Source organism: Rutidosis leptorrhynchoides, chromosome 6 (assembly GCF_046630445.1).
Source record: "Rutidosis leptorrhynchoides isolate AG116_Rl617_1_P2 chromosome 6, CSIRO_AGI_Rlap_v1, whole genome shotgun sequence".
Classification (NCBI taxonomy): Eukaryota; Viridiplantae; Streptophyta; class Magnoliopsida; order Asterales; family Asteraceae; genus Rutidosis; species Rutidosis leptorrhynchoides.
In genome coordinates, this window is record NC_092338.1 from 416,302,074 (window position 1) to 416,324,304 (window position 22,231).

Below are 22,231 nucleotides of genomic sequence, written 5' to 3' on the forward strand. Positions count from 1 at the left end.
ACATCCTGGAACGGGGAAGATGTATAAGGATCTCAAGAAACATTTTTGGTGGCCAGGTATGAAAGCCGATGTTGCTAAATACGTAGGGGAATGTTTGAAGTGTTCTAAGGTCAAAGCGGAGCATCAGAAACCATCAGGTCTACTTCAACAACCCGAAATCCCGGAATGGAAATGGGAAAACATTACCATGGATTTCATCACTAAATTGCCAAGGACTGCAAGTGGTTTTGATACTATTTGGGTAATAGTTGATCGTCTCACCAAATCAGCACACTTCCTGCCAATAAGAGAAGATGACAAGATGGAGAAGTTAGCACAACTGTATTTGAAGGAAGTCGTCTCCAGACATGGAATACCAATCTCTATTATCTCTGATAGGGATGGCAGATTTATTTCAAGATTCTGGCAGACATTACAGCAAGCATTAGGAACTTGTCTAGACATGAGTACTGCCTATCATCCACAAACTGATTGGCAGAGTGAAAGGACGATACAAACGCTTGAAGACATGCTACGAGCATGTGTTATTGATTTCGGAAACAGTTGGGATCGACATCTACCGTTAGCAGAATTTTCCTACAACAATAGCTACCATTCAAGCATTGAGATGGCTCCGTTTGAAGCACTTTATGGTAGAAAGTGCAGGTCTTCGATTTGTTGGAGTGAAGTGGGGGATAGACAGATTACGGGTCCGGAGATAATACAAGAAACTACTGAGAAGATCATCCAAATTCAACAACGGTTGAAAACCGCCCAAAGTCGACAAAAGAGCTACGCCGACATTAAAAGAAAAGATATAGAATTTGAAATTGGAGAGATGGTCATGCTTAAGGTTGCACCTTGGAAAGGTGTTGTTCGATTTGGTAAATGAGGGAAATTAAATCCAAGGTATATTGGACCATTCAAGATTATTGATCGTGTCGGACCAGTAGCTTACCGACTTGAGTTACCGCAACAACTCGCGGCTGTACATAACACTTTCCACGTCTCGAATTTGAAGAAATGTTTTGCTAAAGAAGATCTCACTATTCCGTTAGACAAAATCCAAATTAATGAAAAACTTCAATTCATTGAAGAACCCGTTGAAATAATGGATCGTGAGGTTAAGAGACTTAAACAAAACAAGATACCGATTGTTAAGGTTCGATGGAATGCTCGTAGAGGACCCGAGTTCACCTGGGAACGAGAAGATCAGATGAAGAAGAAGTACCCGCACTTATTTCCAGAAGATGAGCCAACACCTCCAATCGCTTAAAATTTCGAGACGAAATTTATTTAACGGGTAGCTACTGTAGTGACCCGAACTTTTCCGAACCTTTCTATGATTATATGTTTAATGAAAACTATATTTACATGATTAAATGTTTCCAACATGTTAAGCAATCAAACTTGTTAAGATTTGGTTAATTGAAACGGAAATTTTGTAAACGTCTGATTACCAGTTTGACCAATGATTCACGAACGCTATAAGTTGTATATGACATGATGATACATAAATGAATAAATATATATGTTTAAAATGATATAATGATCATCAAGTATTTCAATAAAAATAGTAACAATAAGTTATATACTTAAAAAAGGAGACTATTGACGTATGAAACTCGAAACGATACATATAACGATTATCGTTATAACCACGTCTTACTAAATATATATGAAGCATATTAATACATTGTTATATTAGATATAACATGATACTATGATAATTAAATATATCATGAAGTGTATTAACAATGAACTACATAAGTAAAAACAAGACTACTAACTTAAGGATTTCGAAACGAGACATATATGTAACGATTATCGTTGTAACGACATTTAAATGCATATATCATATTAAGATATATTAATATATCATAATATCATGATAATATAATAAATTAAAATATCATTTGATATTATAAACTTTGGGTTAACAACATTTAACAAGATCGTTAACCTAAAGGTCTCAAAACAACACTTACATGTAACGACTAACGATGACTTAACGACTCAGTTAAAATGTATATACATGTAGTGTTTTAATATGTATTTATACACTTTTGAAAGACTTCAAGGCACTTATAAAAATACTTCTACTTAACAAAAATGCTTACAATTACATCCTCGTTCAGTTTCATCAACAATTCTACTCGTATGCACCCGTATTCGTACTCGTACAATACACAGCTTTTAGATGTATGTACTATTGGTATATACACTCCAATGATCAGCTCTTAGCAGCCTATGTGAGTCACCTAACACATGTGGGAACCATAATTTGGCAACTAGCATGAAATATCTCATAAAATTACAAAAATATGAGTAATCATTCATGACTTATTTACATGAAAACAAAATTACATATCCTTTATATCTAATCCATACACCAACGACCAAAAACACCTACAAACACTTTCATTCTTCAATTTTCTTCATCTAATTGATCTCTATCAAGTTCTAACTTCAAGTTCTAAGTGTTCTTCATAAATTCTACAAGTTCTAGTTACATAAAATCAAGAATACTTTCAAGTTTGCTAGCTCACTTCCAACCTTGTAAGGTGATCATCCAACCTCAAGAAATCTTTGTTTCTTACAATAGGTTATCATTCTAATACAAGGTAATAATCATATTCAAACTTTGGTTCAATTTCTATAACTATAAAAATCTTATTTCAAGTGATGATCTTACTTGAACTTATTTTCGTGTCATGATTCTGCTTCAAGAACTTCGAGCCATCCAAGGATTCGTTGAAGCTAGATCCATTTTTCTCTTTTCCAGTAGGTTTATCCAAGGAACTTAAGGTAGTAATGATGTTCATAACATCATTTGATTCATACATAAAAAGCTATCATATTCGAAGTGGTAAACTAGTAATCACTAGAACATAGTTTAGTTAATTCTAAACTTGTTCGCAAATAAAGTTAATCCTTCTAACTACACTTTTAAAATCAACTATACACATGAGCTATATCTATATGATATGCTAACTTAAAGATTTAAAACCCGGAAACACGATAAACACCATAAAACCGGATTTACGCCGTCGTAGTTACAACCGGGGGCTGTTTTGGTTTGGATAATTAAAAACTATGAAAAACTTTGATTTAAAAGCTATACTTCTGGGAAAATGATTTTTCTTATGAACATGAAACCATATCCAAAAATCATGGTTAAACTCAAAGTGAAAGTATGTTTTTCAAAACAGTCATCAAGATGTCGTTCTTTCGACTGAAATGACTACCTCTTTCAAAAACGACTTGTAACTTGTATTTACGACTATAAACCTATACCTTTTCTGTTTAGTTTCATAAAGTCAAGTTCAATACGAAACCGTGGCCGCTTAAATCACTCAAAACAGATTAGAAACGAAGAAATGGCGAGCAAAACAAAATTGGTAAAAACAACTCATTTTAGCTACGTGAAAATTGGTAACAAATCTATTCCAACCATAACTTAATCAACTTGTATTGTATATTATGTAATCTTGAGATACCATAGACACGTATACAATGTTTCGACCTATCATGTCGACACATCTATATATATTTCGGAACAACCATAGACACTCTATATGTGAATGTTGGAGTTAGCTATACAGGGTTGAGTTTGATTCCAAAATATATATAGTTTGAGTTGTGATCAATACTGAGATATGTATACACTGGGTCGTGGATTGATTCAAGATAATATATATATCGATTTATTTCTGTACATCTAACTGTGGACAACTAGTTGTAGGTTACTAACGAGGACAGCTGACTTAATAAACTTAAAACATCAAAATGTATTAAAAGTGTTGTAAATATATTTTGAACATACTTTGATATATATGTACATATTTGTTATAGGTTCGTGAATCGACCAGTGGCCAAGTCTTACTTTCCGACGAAGTAAAAAATCTGTGAAAGTGAGTTATAGTCCCACTTTTAAAATTTAATATTTTTGGGATGAGAATACATGCAGGTTTTATAAATGATTTACAAAATAGACACAAGTACGTGAAACTACATTCTATGGTTGAATTATCGAAATCGAATATGCCCTTTTTTATTAAGTCTGGTAATCTAAGAATTAGGGAACAGACACCCTAATTGACGCGAATCCTAAAGATAGATCTATTGGGCCTAACAAACCCCATCCAAAGTACCGGATGCTTTAGTACTTCGAAATTTATATCATATCCGAAGGGTGTCCCGGAATGATGGGGATATTCTTATTTATGCAACTTGTTAATGTCGGTTACCAGGTGTTCACCATATGAATGAATTTTATCTCTATGTATGGGATGTATATTGAAATATGAAATCTTGTGGTCTATTATTATGATTTGATAATATATAGGTTAAACCTATAACTCACCAACATTTTTGTTGATGTTTTAAGCATGTTTATTCTCAGGTGATTATTAAGAGCTTCCGCTGTCGCATACTTAAATAAGGACGAGATTTGGAGTCCATGCTTGTATGATATTGTGTAAAAACTGCATTCAAGAAACTTATTTCGTTGTAACATATTTGTATTGTAAACCATTATGTAATGGTCGCGTGTAAACATGATATTTTAGATTATCATTATTTGATAATCTACGTAAAGCTTTTTAAACCTTTATTGATGAAATAAAGGTTATGGTTTGTTTTAAAATGAATGCAGTCTTTGAAAAACGTCTCATATAGAGGTCAAAACCTCGCAACGAAATCAATTAATATGGAACGTTTTTAATCAATAAGAACGGGACATTTCAATTGTGTAAAAACTGCATTCAAGAAACTTACTTTGATGTAATATATTTTTATTGTAAACCATTATGTTATGGTCGTGTGTAAATGGTATATTTTAGATTATCATTATGTGATAATCTACGTAAAGTTTTTTAACCTTTATCGATAAAATAAAGGTTATGGTTGTTATAAAAATGAATGCAGTCTTTGAAAAACGTCTCATATAGAGGTCAAAACCTCGCGACGAAATCAATTAATATGGAACATTTATAATCAATATGAACGGGACATTTCATTTTAAACATGTTTGGTATTTCAAAAAACCAAACGTTCCCGCCTCCTACTTGAAGATGACGAATATTGGTTTGCTCTAGTAGGCCGAGCCGTAAACTACTAGCCTCTTCCTCCTCTTCTTCTTCCGTTAAACTATTAACAGAATTAATAATTTTTTTATCATCAGAATTGAAATTAATAAGAAACTCGAGTATTTTGTATGTTTTATCCATTTTGAAAAATTAACTTGTACTATGTAATTTGATAGATAATTTACGAATGAAAGGAAAATTTGTAGGTGTAAAATTAATAAAATGGAGAGGTATATATATATATATATATATATATATATATATATATATATATATATATATATATATATATATATATATATATATATATATATATATATATATATATATATATATTTATATTGATTTTTTTTAATTATATTAATATCTATTCCAACCGCTCAATTTTAACCCACCAACTAAATTTCGACAACGGGTTATAGCGTTCGTTGCTTGTGCCATTGAAATGCACCAAACGCTGCCGCAACGCCAATGCCGCGATACTACTGCCACTCGCGTTGCTTGGCTTCCACGTTGTCACGACCCGGAAAATTTTGACTTATTTTAAATCAAATTCTCGATATGATTTAATAATTCTGACACGATACGCAAAGTCTATAATGTTGAGTCTCAAAATTTTTGAACTGTTTTCATACAATTTCGACTGCTCTCGACGATTCACGAATCACTATTTGTAAATAGATACATATATTTAAATATATGAATATATAATAATAATTTGAAAATATAATTTGAAATATTATATATTGTAATTGTTAGAATTAATTATGTAAAATAATAATCATATATAAAACTTATTATTTAAAAGGTATCTATATATATATATATATATATATATATATATATATATATATATATATATATATATATATATATATATATATATATATATATATATATATATATATAAAGTATATAGAAAATATATATAGAGTTACGAAGTTATTTAGTAAATGACGGTAACGCTCAATTGTCATTCGATGGTTATTTAAACAAGTTAAATTCAAATTATATGATGTTAAAAATAAACGGAGATCCGAGAAGAAGTTATATAAATTATAGCTTTATTTAAAGTATATTTAGGATCTAATTATTAAGTTTTAACACTCCGTATATTTTACTTGGGGATGAGTGCTAATAATTAATTTAATTTTTATCTAATAATTTTAAACAGTTAATGACCAATTTTATACCATAATGACTGAAATAAATAAAGATATTTAATTTAAAAATATGGGATTTTTCCGAAGACTTTTATCCGTCACTGTTCAGCAACGGACTACGAACTATCACCCGCGATAAACTGTCGGCAGATATTAATTAAGTGTTATCACACGTTTTAATTTTATATTATATGATAATTATAATTATTATTATATTATTATTATTCGATTAATGTTTTCTTTTGTTTTACTCTTCCACTAACACAAGCTTTTTGATTCCACTTGTGTTATAAAACGAATTACGTGTTGGTTATTATGGAGATACATCTTATGCACAACCGAGAACCCACCACTATCTTTCACTAATTCCCTTCTTATTTTCTTCTATTACTTTATTAATCACCAACATGTAAATTTCTTTCATCTGTATGTTTGAGACCCAACACTACAACCAAACGAGCCCCATTCGGGTTATGGATGTTTTAGTACTTCGAATTTATCATATTCGATGAGAGTCCCGGAATGATGGGGATATTCTATATGCATCTTGTTAAGGTCGGTTACCAGGTGTTCACCATATGAATGATTTTTATCTCTATGCAGTTTGCGAAATGCCTGTATGAGATGTATGATATTTATGAAAATGAAATCTTGTGGTCTATTAAAATTATGAAAATGATTGTTTATGTTAAACTAATGAACTCACCAACCTTTTGGTTGACACATTTAAACATGTTTATTCTCAGGTATGAAAGAAATTTCCCGCTGTGCATTTGCTCATTTTAAAGATATTACTTGGAGTCATTCATGACATATTTCAAAAGACGTTGCATTCAAGTCAATCGAGTTCAAAAAGATTATTATTAAGTCAACGACAGATTAGTCATTCATATTACGAGAATCATATATCATTTGTATCAAAAAGTTATATTTTGAAATGAGTTTGTCTTTTTAAAAGAATGCAATATTTGTAAAACGTATCATATTGAGGTCTGTACCTCGCAATGAAACCAATGAATATGAAACGTTTATAATCGATATGAACGGGTCGTTAAACACGTACTCTAACGCAGTTGCTTGGCCTGCGATACAAATGGTCTTATTGGAACCTTTTTAAAAGTTTGGGGTTCCATCGTCATGCTTTCTTTTATGACCCGATTGACCCAATTAACCTAAATTTGGGTGTGGTCTTGCCAGTACCTAAAACCTTAGTTAAACCCAAAACTCTCGAACACTCTTCAATTGGGCCATTAGGCTGCTGCAGTTTTCTAGCAAAAATTATTCACACACAGATTTTTGGTTATCATATTGAGGTAATTTTAGACTTTAGGACGGAGGATGGTGCAACATAAGACTCAGTTGAAGAAACAGCAGCAGCAAAAGCGTGGTGGTGTTGACTTCAAAGTACAATTTCTCCCTATATCCCTTTTTTGTTTTTGAATTCAAATGAAAATGATAATGATATTAAGAAATTTCCATTGCAATTTGTCGTTTGAATGCAGAAAATAAAGCGAAAGATTGGAAGAAAATTACCGCCACCAAAAAATACCACAAATACGCAAGTTAAATCTAAAGGTACTTGTCATAAGAATTTCATACTTACATACATGATGTAACAATCAAACCAATTGTTTCGATTACTTTCAAACTTGGGCAAATGGGTCAAGCTTTCAGGTCAATTGGTTCTTGGAAAAAATAGGCTTCACAATGTAAACTAAAACTTAATTTTTTTTTTCCCCTAAAGTTCAATCAATGAAGACAAGTCTAATGGGTCTCATGAATGAGTCAAATGAGTAGAGCATAACTAGTTTCTTCCGTTAATCATTTATAAAAGCATTAATGACTGTATCTCGATGTCGTTGCCAGCGTGTGTTGACTTTGGTGACCATGGTAAATTGATGTTTTTGAAGTAATTCTCTCGGGGTCCTTTTTTCCGCTCGAACGGGGTTTTGATCTTATTTGACGAGCATGTGGTTCTCTGGTTTAGAGTGTTATATGGTTCTTCGGGTACGAGAGGTTATTTTGATTTGCAGGCCTCGGGTTAGGTGTTGCTGGAGTGCCCGGCGTTCATTTTAGTGTGCGGCTTTTAAGTAGTGTAGATTGTGGCGTTAGATACGTGCCCGGTTTTATTTTGTGTTTAGATTTAGGTTTGATGGTATTTTACATTTTCAATGCGCTCGCTCTCTTTCAATCATTGTTTTCGTCCATTGTTTGTTGGACGATCAGAACGAGCCTTTACAATTTCAATCATTGCCGTCTGTATGTACCATCAGATCTTTATGATCTTTATATATATATATATATATAATATTTTCGCCGTAAAAAAAAGTATATGTATATTAATATTTTCTTATATATATATATATATATATATATATATATATATATATATATACTCCTAATCTATAGTTTCTATTAAAATGCTAAAATGATGATGTGATAATTAGGCTAATTCTTTTGTTAAGAAAAAATCAAAAATAAAAAGAAAAAAATCTAAACCATCTTGATGATGTCATAAAGGCTAATTAATTTTATTTAAAAAAATTAAACGTGCAATTAAAAATTATACACCTTATCAGTTCTAAAATTAGGGTTTCAAATAAATAAATAATTCATAGATATATATACACCGCTGCACTTTCGTCTGAAACCACCGCCGTTGCCGCTGTTGCCGTCTCCTTCACCATCGTCGCGTCTGCAATCAACGATGTTTTATATAATCGCAAATCAGGTATATATGTTTCCACATCTATGTTTATAGAAGTTTGATTTTTATGTTAGGGTTAAAATGGGTTTCTTGATCATTATTTTTTCATCTGCGTTTTCAATGGTGGTGATTAAATTGGTTAAATTTTTTCTTCATTAGGATTAAAGTCATTATCTTCTTGAATTTTTATTTTTAGGTTTTGGATAAAGATCAGTATGGAGAGTATAGAGCTGTTCATGGTGTTAGTTGTTCAAATTCGTGGTTTATATGTTCAATATCTTTTAAGATTTTGGTTCGATCGTGATATTTTTAAAACTTACATTTTGTATGATTTAAATTGTGTGTAATTTTATAAATCAGGTGAACTGATGGCTAAATAGGTTGCTCAATTGCCCCAAACTTATGTAAGTTCTTGCGAGATGTTTTATATTGTATTTTCATACAGATGATTGTCATTTATTCAGGAATTCTTTTACTTAATGGATTTTGAAACTAATATGTGTTTTATTTGCTATATAGTGTTAGATTTATAACTAAAGGCTTTGGATATTCTTAAGTCCCCTGTGAAGTTTGTAACTGATGACATATATTAAGTGGGTCAAGTTTTGTGTGGAATAAATATTAACAAGTTTGTTGATTATGTGATTTAATTGATTAAGAGCATCTTACAATAAACCATAATGTGATTATGTGAGTTCGTGAAATATTTTTAATGAAATGAAAGAGATCCGTAAGCATACGATTAAGGACTATTTTTAATACTCTACACATAGCATATTGTTGATGGTTATGTTGCTCTACTGAGTGTAAGTGGGAGGAGCTTCTAACCAAAAGCAAATAAACTTTTGTTTGCATCTACAAGTGTAATGGGTGATGGCTATTTAGCTTACCATCCTTTATTGGTTTTTGCAGGACATTTCTCATCATGTTTTAATTTTATTTTTAATGAGAAGATATTACATTTGTGAGGTGCTTCATATACACTTCCAACATCATTACTGATCACTCTTCCTGACTGCATATTGTGATCTTCATACCCCCAAGGTATATTCTTTTTGAATTTTCATGTTACGATTTTATTTTTAAGCACAAAAACAGATAGTCCATGTTTGATTTTTTTTTTTTGTTTGCAAACATTCCTATGAATAGAAAAGGTATACCTTTCAAGTTATGAATGCATATGGTTATAATTATAATGGTTATAGATATAATTTATGACTATAACTATAATGTAGTGTGTGTTAGTATCTTAAACCTAACGACACTATATCAAGTGTTAGTTTAGGTATGTCCATTTGATCACTATAGTATGCAACTGTCAATTAAAAGTCACTAATCCCATCTGGGTCAAGGGATATGCATAATGGGTATAGGTATGGGAAAGTAAAAAGTGTGCTACATTACTGGGTCAAGGGATATGCAAAAAGATGATAGTTTTTGTTTTTGTTTTTGTTTTGCTTTTTTTTGGATGAGCTTTTGACAATGAACTATGTTGTGTGCAGAATAGTGGGATGAGCTATTGAAACGTAGAAGTGGACCCTAAATATTAATTAATGTTGCTATTGAAACATCTCAAGCCATTGATGAGTGCCTTGATGATGATTTAATTAAGATATGATGTTAACTTTTAACTGGTACAGACAACTCTTTACTTCATGTGTACAACACATACAGTTTTCTTTATACCTTTTTAAGATTAGTTAAGATGTACTTATGTTTTTTATTTAGTCATGAAATGGTTGATGTACTGGTGCAAAAACTAACATGTTAATTTGATTCATTTTACTTATATTTATAGCAGATTAAACGCGGTTTAAAGCCGCTTTAAATTGTGGAGTAGGTGTACAGATTGGGATATGATCAGACCTATAGTGAATACCATGGTACATCATGATTAAATTGTGGAGAAACTGTACATCATGGTTTAAAGCCTCTTTAAAGTTTGTGGTTTATTGATTATATTTGTTTGATTTTGTAGATATTACTTTGTGATTCATGATGTAAATTATTTCCTTTTAACTAATGAAATCACAAATATTGGTTTTATAGTAATTAATACTCACTTGGTTTTGTATAAGATCAACTTAATAATATTTGTCAACTGTAGTATACTATTTAAAAGTTTTCTGTGAAAAAAAAAACCGTAATTCTAATTGTAATTTAAATTTTTAAAAAAAATTTAAAAGACATTTATTAATAATAATAATAATAATAATAATAATAATAATAATAATAATAATAATAATAATTATTATTATTATTATTATTATTATTATTATTATTATTATTATTAAAAATATAAATACTCAACTTTGAACGACTTTTTTATTATTATTATATACTTTTAATATAATAATTATAATTATAATTATAATTATTATATTCTTGATATTCAAATATGGTTTCTTTTTACGAAATTAATTACTTTACATACGTATGCGAAAATACATGTCTCTATATATTTGTAAAAATAACGACAAGTTTCTTAGTCAAACGGGTCATTAAAATAAATATGTCATTAAATTGTTTCGTTTAAACAAACCCATGATTTCACGGGTCATTTCACTAGTAAGTATTAATAATTTAATAATAAATAATAATAAATAATAATATAATAACTAAACAATATATTAAATGTAAAATATCAAATATAAAAGTATATGAACCGTTTGGACGTATTTGACACATTACCCGTTTCGACATGTTACCCAAATGACCCATCCTGACCCGTTTGGACCTGTTTGAAATTTTTACCCGTTTGACGCATGACCCATTTCAACCCAAAACCGTTTTCACTCGTTACCCAAACTAACCCAACTTTACTCGTTTGCGATGTATGTTTTCGATGCATTTATTTTCATAAATGTTTGTGCAGCAATTGTATTACCTGAACAAAGTTTGGCATCTGAAAAGTCTGGTTTAACCCTTAGCAAAAAAGGTTTGACTTTGAAAGAGCTCCTTCAGCAGACCTCTCATCACAACTTCAAAGTTCGTAGAGGTATTATTTTTTGCATTTTCTGCATGTTAGATAAATTACTTACTGAATTCACTATTTATATCTGTAAAAACTGAACGCTCAATATGTTCTTTTATCATCTCTTATATGATATCAGCATTAAATTAATTTATCTGTTTGTCTCTTTGAAGATGCATTGATCGGTATTATGGATATTTTCTCCAAACACCCATCAGAACTCAAAACGCACAGGCTCTCTGTTATTGGAAAACTGCGTGAGCGCATGACCGATGAAGACAAAGCTGTGCGTGAGACTTTATATCAACTTCTAAAGGCAGTCATGTTTCCGGTCTTTAAAGAGGTTCGTGCTTAATCACACTTATTTTTATGATTTTGTAATCAAAGGATCAAGTTGCTACACATGTGTACTATATGGTCTGCCTGCTTACATATTCTGTGCTGAAACAACAAATAAGACAATATGCTTTTGTTTTACTCATGTAGTAATTTTATATGAATTTTGGTACATTTGGCTCAAGATATAACCGTATAAGTAATTTGCTGTTCGACCAGCAGCATTCATGAATATAAATATAGATTACTTTTGGCATTTTACCCGAAGCTTTTGCGTATTTACTGTTTTATTCAAATTTCCAGGATAACCAAGGAACATTTATATCGTTGATGATGGCTTATGTGTTCAATGCAATGACACATTTATCGATTGATATTCGGTTGATGGCTTTCAAATTTTTTGACTTGGTAGTCCACCACTATCCAGTCGCATTTTCTGTTAGAAATAGGAGGTTATGTATATTATTTGTGGAAGAGAGGATTGATGATTTAGAAGTTTGATTGATCTTGAAAACTCATCTTTTATTACTTATTGAATTGCTTTGTTGCTTGATTACAAATGAGGGGTGAAGCCCTCTATTTATACTACTCAATGGAGTAGTCTAGATCACTCCATCATCTACTACTATCTAGATATTTCCTAGTATTTCTAGACCTATATATTTTACAAGATTATTCTACACACATTCTACACACTTTCACTACTACATATTACAAGAAGTTTCTACATAATGGGCTATAATCTTGATCCAAAATAGTTGTATACTTGCAAGCCCAAATCCAAAACAAATAGCCTACAATCAAGTTTAGTTTCCAACAGCCCCCCTTAAACTTGATTTCGTTACTCCGAGCATATTCCGTAATCTCTGAAACGTCTCGTGTTTTAGAGGCTTTGTGAAAATATCAGCAACTTGGTCAAGTGACTTCGCGTACTTTATCTGCACCTCTTTATTTGTAACACACTCCCTGATGTAATGGTATTTCGTATCGATGTGCTTGCTTCGATCATGGAAGACTGGATTCTTTGCTAGAGCAATCGCAGACTTGTTATCCACATATATCTCTGTAGCTTCCTTTTGAAAAAACTTAAGCTCATTTAGTAACTTCCTGAGCCATATTGCATGACAGGTGCACGATGTTGCTGCTACAAACTCGGCTTCACACGTTGACAGAGTCACAATGGGTTGCTTCTTCGAGCTCCATGTGAACGCCGTATCTCCCATATAGAATACGAAACCACTCGTACTCTTACGATCATCTATGTCTCCAGCCCAATCACTATCACTGTATCCAACTAGCTTGAAGTGCTCAGAAGGCGAATAAAACAGGCCATAGTCAATCGTACCTTTGATGTAGCGAAGTATCCTCTTGGCCGCCTTCAAGTGATTTATTGTAGGTGCTTCCATGTATCGACTTACTAGTCCAACTCCGTAGAGAATATCTGGCCTCGTGCAGGTTAGGTACCTCAGACTTCCAACCAAACTCTTGTATTGTGTTGGATCCACCAAGTATCCTTCATCATCTTTTGACAATTTGAGATTGCAATCCACCGGTGTGTTCATTGACTTGCAGTCATTCATCTTAAACTTCTTGAGCAACTCATTCGCATAACCTTCTTGGGATATGAATATTCCTTCTTTCTTTTGTTTTACCTCGATCCCAAGATAGTAAGCCATAAGTCCAATGTCGGTCATCTCGAACTCCCGAACCATTGCTTTCTTGAACTCCTCAAACATTTTGGGATTACTACCGGTGAATATCAAGTCATCCACATATAGGCACACAATCATAACATCTCCTTCCTTGCTTACTTTGGTATATAGAGCATGCTCATGTGGGCATTTTGTAAAGCCATTCTATTGGAAATACTTGTCTATCCTGCTATTCCATGCTCGAGGTGCTTGCTTCAACCCATATAAGGCCCTTTTCAATTTCAGCACCTTATTCTCTTGGCCTTTCACGATGTATCCCAAAGGTTGTTCTATATAGACTTCTTCTTCTAAGTGGCCATTAAGGAACGCGGATTTGACATCCATTTGATAAATCTTCCAATTATGCTGAGCCACAAGTGAGATTATTAATCTTATAGTTTCTAGACGAGCGACGGGAGCAAATACCTCGTCATAGTCTATGCCGGCTCGTTGACTATATCCCTTCGCCACCAACCTTGCCTTATATCTTTCAACTTCACCTTTGGAATTCTTCTTGGCCTTGTACACCCATTTTACACCAATAGCCTTATGTCCCTTTGGTAGTGTGGCAAGATCCCACGTATTATTCTTCTCGATTGCTTGAATCTCTTCGTCCATAGCACATTTCCACTTTTGGCTTTTTGTTGCGTCTTTATAGCTTATTGGCACACAATCGGCAAGAAGGCAGAACAATGATAGATCCTCCATAGGCTGTGTTACCTCGTACAACTCCTCAATGCTCCTTGTGTGATGTTGTAGCCTACTTGATTCTCCTCCTGATGTTGGTGTCACTTCATTAGGTGTAGTGGTTGGAGTATGTGGAGAGTGCGGAGATGGTGTACTAGAAGGTTCTTGAACTTCTAGATATTCTTCGTTCTTTGCAGTACTCTCGAATGGATAAGGGAGAAAGTTGTAGTTCTCCTCTTCGGGAACATTCCAATCCCATGTTGCTTCTTCATCGAACACCACGTCTCGACTTGAGATTACTTTACTATTCTTGGGATTGTATAGCTTGTAACCCTTCGAACTTGAGTCATAACCCACGAATATGAGTTTCTCACTTTTATCCTCGAGCTTCGTCCTCTTCTGATCTGGCACATGAGCATATGCCACACTTCCGAACACTCGAAGGTGTGAGATGTCGGGCTTCCTTCCACTCCAAGCTTCAATGGGCGTTTTGTTCTTGACGCTTCTAGTGGGCGAACGATTTGCTAGATAGATCGCACAGTCCACTGCCTCAGCCCAAAACTCCTTAGGCATCCTTTTGCTCTTTAACATACTCCGAGCCATATCAAGAATGGTCCTATTTTTTCTTTCCGCAACACCATTTTGCTGAGGTGAATACGGAAGGGTTAGAGGACGTCGTAACCCATTGTTGTCGCAAAATTCCTTGAATTCCCTGGATGTGAACTCTCCTCCACGATCAGATCTCAACGCCTTTATGGTGAGACCACTTTGATTCTCCACAAATGCTTTAAACTTCTTGAACATTCCAAAAGCTTCCGACTTCTCTTTTAGAAAATAGACCCATGTCTTTCGACTAAAATCATCAATGAATAGAAGAAAATATCTATTTTTACCAAAAGACGGTGGGCTGATGGGTCCACACACATCCGTGTGAATAAGTTCTAGAGGTTTCTTCGCTCTACTAGAAGCTTCTATTGAAAAACTGTTTCGAAAGTGCTTTCCTAGAAGGCATCCCTCACATATTTGATCCGGATGATTAATTGGAGGCAAACTCTTCACCATTCCTTTACTTGATAATAATTTTAAGCCTCCAAAATTTAAGTGCCCGTATCTCATGTGCCAAAGCCAAGAATTATCTTTGAAACATGCTTTTAAACATCTTGGAATATCATGTTGAATATTTAGCATGAACATCCTATTCGTTGACATTGGCACCTTAACAATCAAACCTCCTTTTTGATCTCTTAAAGAAAGGGTACGATTTATCATGTGAATATCATAGCCTTTCTCCAAGAGTTGTCCAATACTCAGTATATTCGTCTTCATATTGGGCACATAATACACGTTAGAGATAAATTGATGCCTTCCATTTTTCAAGCGGATGAGAATCTTACCTTTGCCTTTAACCGGGACTTTAGAGGAATCTCCGAAGGTGATATTTCCACTAATTACCTCGTCTAACTCCACAAACATGTTTTTGTCACCGCACATATGGTTGCTTGCACCCGTGTCGAGATACCACAAATTTGATTCTCCGTTATCTTCACCTTTGCATGCTAGTAACAAAGTGTTTTCCATGGCTTCAGTAACTTCTTGTGCAAAATTTGCTCTTTCTTGCACGTAATTGTTTGACTTCTCGCATTCCGAAGCATAGTGGCCAAATTTATGACAATTATAGCATTTGGTTTGAGAATTGTCATACCTTGGCTTTCTACTTGTGTAGCCTCTCCCACGACCTCTTGTCGGGTGAAAATCTTGACTTCTTTCTTCATTTTTGTAAGAACTATAACCTCCACGTTTGATATATCCTTGCCCTCGTCCTCGGCCACGTACTTGACCACGACCTCGTTGACTCGTTTGATGAGTCTTTTCACTGTTCTCTTCCTTAAAAGAGAGTTTTGCTTGTAAAGCTTGCTCCAAAGGCTCCTTATTTTTCTTATTGAACCTCTCTTCATGGGCTTGTAGTGAACCCATGAGTTCATCGATAGTCATTGATTCTAGATCTTTAGATTCTTCAATGGCTACGACTATATAGTCGAATTTTGAATCTAATGATCTAAGAATTTTCTCAATGACCTTCACATCACTTAAAGTTTCGCCATTCCTCTTTAATTGATTGACAACCGCCAAGACTCTTGTAAAATAATCAGAAATTGATTCTGAGTCTTTCTTATTTAAGGATTCGAACTCACCTCGTAGTGTTTGTAGTCGAACCTTTTTCACCTTATCAACTCCCTTATAAGAATTTTCCAAGATCTCCCATGCTTTCTTGGCGGTGGTTGCACTTGCAATTTTCTCAAAAGCTCCATCATCTACACTTTGTTGGATGATGGAAAGAGCCTTTTGATCGTTCGTCTTCATTAATTTTTTCTCCTTGCCGAGAGGACCTTTTTCTGCAGGTTCCTCATAGCCTTCCTCCACAATCTCCCATAAGTCTTGTCCACCTAGGAAGGTCTTCATTTGGATGCTCCATCGATCATAATTATCCTTTGTGAGGCGAGGAAACGTGATGACATTGTTGGCCATCATCTTGTCGAACCAAGCTCTTGATACCAATTTGTTAGAAATAGGAGGTTATGTATATTATTTGTGGAAGAGAGGATTGATGATTTAGAAGTTTGATTGATCTTGAAAACTCATCTTTTATTACTTATTGAATTGCTTTGTTGCTTGATTACAAATGAGGGGTGAAGCCCTCTATTTATATTACTCAATGGAGTAGTCTAGATCACTCCATCATCTACTACTATCTAGATATTTCCTAGTATTTCTAGACCTAGATATTTTACAAGATTATTCTACACACATTCTACACACTTTCACTACTACATATTACAAGAAGTTTCTACATAATGGGCTATAATCTTGATCCAAAATAGTTGTATACTTGCAAGCCCAAATCCAAAACAAATAGCCTACAATCAAGTTTAGTTTCCAACATTTTCTGTGTATGCTGAAAAGGTATCTATTTAATTTTGGTTACGTATATTTCTACAAACAAGAACGTGTTTGTAAGTTAGATGTGTAGCATATTTTCATGTAGTACTTGCATATTACTTCTTCTTTGGTAATATTATTGTACGTAATACAAATATATTTATTAATGAAAAGGTCATGTCTTTCATCTGTATACAGATCATCCAACATTACAAAGACATGTTGAGAAAAATCAGTTTAATCTGCATGACGAAGGAAAGCTTAAGAGCGTGCTAATTAGCTTGACATACTGTCTCTCCTTGTTGCCGTGTCACAAAAAAGATGATAAATCGTCAACTGAAAATGTACTTTCCTACTTATAACAATGCAACTCATGTTACCTAATTTAATCATTTCATTGATAACCAATATCCGTTATGAAGCTATTGTCATTATCAATTTAACACTATAATATCCCTATTGTTGCTTGCTATCTAAATTCAATCTATAATTCTCTTCCTTCCTCTTTTTTTCTTTTTTTTTTCTTTTCTTGCTTGCTCTTGGCAATAGGCTGTCGCTGATAGAAGAGTTTTGCATGCTTTTGAGACTGAAGTGCTTGAAAATTCTTCTGGTTAGTGAACGAACCTGATATTTGTTATTTTTTCTGTAGATATATTTGTATAAGATATCTTAGCATTCGATATTGGACGTCTTTTTGCTCTACAATACCCCCTCATTTTCTGTACTTGTATTTTTTAGCAGGGTTTTCAGTGACTGCGAACGAATTGAAGGGCCTCTTGCCTATTTTAGTTAGTGGTTTTCAAGATTTTATGCCTTCAGTTCTAACAATGCCTACTTTGGAAGCACAATCATATGATTGTGTGCATTCTATATTGAAAAGTATTGATCTTTCTGTCAAGTTTTTTATTTACGTGAATGGCAGAAAAGATCAAGATATGTTGCAGATGCTTTTGAACAAGTTATTTGTTGTTTTTCCCCTGAAACCGTCACATCAGTCATCATCAGAGAAGGTATATGATTTTCCTTGTTGGCAAGAACCTCCGTTTTCATGTTTGTCTCCCTTACTAATCTTTAGATTTACATTTTGATTTTTATTTTTTTCCCGTTCAGTTGCCATCTAATTCAATTGTTTAAATCTGCAGGATGATAATAGATACTTTATATTGAATGTCATAGTTTCAGAGATTTTCTTTTGCTTAAGCGATTGGTCAGCCCCCCAATCCGCCTTTCTTGAAAAATTCTTGACATTTATTGTAAATACATTGTCCGAGAAGGTATATATGCACTTTGAAGCATGTTTGTACTTTTATAGAGATTTTTAGATAGATTTTTGATCATATAACATGGCTAATTTTGCAGGTTTGTGGTACTTTACATTCTGGCAAAACATTTTTTCAGAAGCATTCCCTTTCACTTATTCCTTTTATCCCTAAACTGATCCTGCAAGTCGATGATACATGGAAATCACATATTCTTCAGGTCTTTTACATTGTTTATATTCCTGTAAATAAAATAAAGATTAGTGTTCACATTTAATCACCATTGTATTATTATTTATCACTTGTTTATATATTTCACAAACTTCACATCCTTGCATTTGATTTCAGAATAAAAGATTTCAATGATGCATATTTCAGGCTTTTACAGAAGTCTTTAGGAAGTGTGATCCAGACTCTAATATGAAATTAGTTTGCGTTTCAGCAATTGAAGAAATGATATTTCATGTAAGCAAGTATATCTTGTGAACTGACCGTTGCTTTTTTTTATTTTTTATTTTTTTTGTTTTTTAATTCTCTTATGAAAAAAAAAAAAAAAAAAAGATAAGTTTGCTGATGTGTCTGATTTACTTACAGAAAGATAGTTGGTTATTCTTGAATACAAGTGATTCAGAAACAGCAGACTTTCAGATGACCTGGATAAGAGAGATTCCATTGTTACTAACCCTCTTGGGTGATAAAAATCCATCATCATCCAAGGTATATTGTCTTGATTTTATCATTTGTGTTTATAAAACAAACCATCATTTGGATCTTTGAAGTTTCATTTCACATTTCTTGGATGTTGGCTATGGTGATATTTTATGTAGGCTGTATTGCGGCTTCAAATTCGTATGGGACAATGTGGTATCACGAATTCTCTTGTCTCACAGGAGCTTAGCAACATACAATGCTCATTGACAGAATTCTACAGCACGTGTCATAATGGTAGTAGGATTATGCATCATCATCTTATTGATTATTTTATTGGTTTGTGTCACCTTTTTTATACTTTTTGTTAAAAAAAAATTAAAAATTGGCAGGGGATGTTTCATATGGACCATTTATGAACCTTGCAAGAGATATTCAGGAACTTTCTATTTGTTGCCTGTATTACTTCTCCTTCCTGGAACCAAGTCTGCTTCAGTCGATTGCTGCTTGTTGCTTATGTGAGTATTTCACCTTTTGTTTTGTTTAATAAAGAAATATTATATTATGAACCCAATACTTCTTGAATGCATTAATTTTGGTGTTAACAAGCCGAGCTGGGCTGAGCTTGAACTCGGCTCTGTTTTAAAAGAGCTCGTCTCGTTTCGAGCCTTATGTATAAAACTCTAGCCTGGGTAGTGAGATATTCTATAAGCTTATGTATATATAATTATGTATTGATCTGATTTGTAAGTAATTCTAATTACAACAACAACAAAACCCAATCCCGCGTATGTGGTTAAGTAATTATATTTATATTTATATATAAATATTTAATTGCAGGTCCAGATCTGGAACCATTTATGTTGTTTCGTTTCCTGGAAGTTGTGAGTTGTGCATATACAGCTGGACACATCCAGGTTGCTGACTATATTAGTTTTCTCATCACGTTACTCTCACGATATCAAGTTTTTCCCGGTTGGTACTTTCTGAAAAAATTTATTTTTACTATCACTGCTAATTAGACACTGTGATCCATTTATATTTTACTATCCCCGCTAACTAACGCTGTGATTACTTAATAATAAGTTTGTTTATCAGACAGAAGTAGTTCAGTTAACAACGAAGAGAAATGTGAGAAATCAAACTTTAGATTGTTTACGTCTGTCACTAGTACTGTCTGCTCTTACGTGACAAGAATTGGGGATGTTCATCTTGTTTTTAAGATGGTTGAGGAAGCAGTTATTGATCAGATTGTAGTAAGTTTGTAAGATTGCATTATTCATGAAGGTTTTGATTGCCCCGGATCATGGTTTTAAATTTTTAATTAGAGTTGATTATTATTTGTCACTTTCAGTCAAACAAATTATCATTGGAGAACACATGTGCGTTGTTTAGAATGATGATCACACTCGATTCGAACAAGCACACAAAACAACTCTCGGAACATAGTATTTTCAAACTAGTCAACGCCCTTCCTGGATACTTAATTGATGTTGTTACTGTAAGTGCTACTCATACCTACAACAAATTAAACAGCCAATGGATTGGCTCTTCATATTAGTTTAAAGTCATCATTTATGTTCATAATATTATACTTAATCACATTAATCATACAAATTTTTTTTTTGTTGAATGCAGAGTTTTCCAGATGATGATTGTAGTTGGAGTAACACTGTTCATATTAGCAGAATTCGTTACTATATTTTGCCTTGTTTTATCTTGTTCGGTAGGAGTGAAAAGATTTTAAGCCATGTGTTGGACGCGATGAGTTCTTTCATCTCGGGAAATGATTCACCAACGTTTGACTTGAGCAAAATAATGGCGGTTGTACGTGTGATCGTGCTAATCCTTGAGGAAGATGCTAGAGTAAGGAAAATGTTATTGTGCCACAATAAAGAGATTGACAGCATACTGCAAAACATACTTGAATTATTATTGGTAGGCCTTTTAATTGAAACACCTGCTTTATTTTCTTATGCATTCGATGATGTGTATTAATTAGTGTTTGTGCAATACAACAGTCTAATGGCGGATACAACCTGAACGTTGAAGAGAAGCACAGAATACAATGTGTATATGATCACTTGAAGACAATCGTTGTTCATGGATAATAGACTTTCTTGAATAAACAGATGATCAAACTTATCTATTTGCTGAATCATCACTCCTCATCAAATCATTCACGAATGTTGTGGAGAACTGGAGATGTATGATATCTGGTACCAAGTAAATTAACTCTCTATAGGTTATCCATTTTTAAATCATGTTTAGGGTTTTAGTTAAAGTTCAAGGACATGAATGTTGCGTAAGGGTTTGGAAGAAGAGGTTTTTTTTTTTTTTTTGGGCGAAAATAACTTAAACTCATATAGAAACGCCCTCAACAGAGATTACAAAAGAACGGGGCAAACGGAGAAGCTCACACCTATAGAAAGCACCCATCTAAACAAAAACTATCTATAAACGATCCTCTCCTAACAACCCGGAAAAACTTACAACAAGCTAACCACTACTGAACCAAACTAAAGGAACAAAGTGAAATCAACGTACAAAAAAAGAGAACGAAAAAAAAAAAAAAAAAAAGCCGAGACAAACCCAACCTATCAACCTCTAGGTCCTGCCTTTTTCAACTTACCGTTAACCGTCTCTTTCAAAGTGTTCTTTCAGGACCGATTCTCTATCTTGTAAGATAATACATTTGTGCATCCATCACCCGGTTCGCTCTCCTTGGCCAATCGTGTCATCATTTCATCGGATGCCGCG

At 33.3% G+C, this 22,231-nt stretch overlaps 1 protein-coding gene across 1 annotated transcript; it reads left to right on the forward strand.

Moving 5' to 3' along the window:
• The first annotated feature begins 7,472 nt into the window (after positions 1-7,472).
• Positions 7,473-21,791, forward strand: LOC139853247 (uncharacterized). The gene is given in 21 exon segments (XM_071842620.1): positions 7,473-7,636; positions 7,735-7,807; positions 11,815-11,937; positions 12,087-12,256; positions 12,553-12,679; positions 17,566-17,588; positions 17,763-17,787; positions 17,790-17,908; positions 18,114-18,174; positions 18,303-18,574; positions 18,707-18,838; positions 18,924-19,043; positions 19,202-19,288; positions 19,418-19,540; positions 19,651-19,768; positions 19,864-19,989; positions 20,312-20,446; positions 20,570-20,727; positions 20,826-20,972; positions 21,110-21,409; positions 21,493-21,791. Coding segments are annotated over 21 exon segments (2,595 nt in total). The 5' UTR covers positions 7,473-7,570; the 3' UTR covers positions 21,583-21,791.
• The last annotated feature ends 440 nt before the right edge of the window (positions 21,792-22,231 follow it).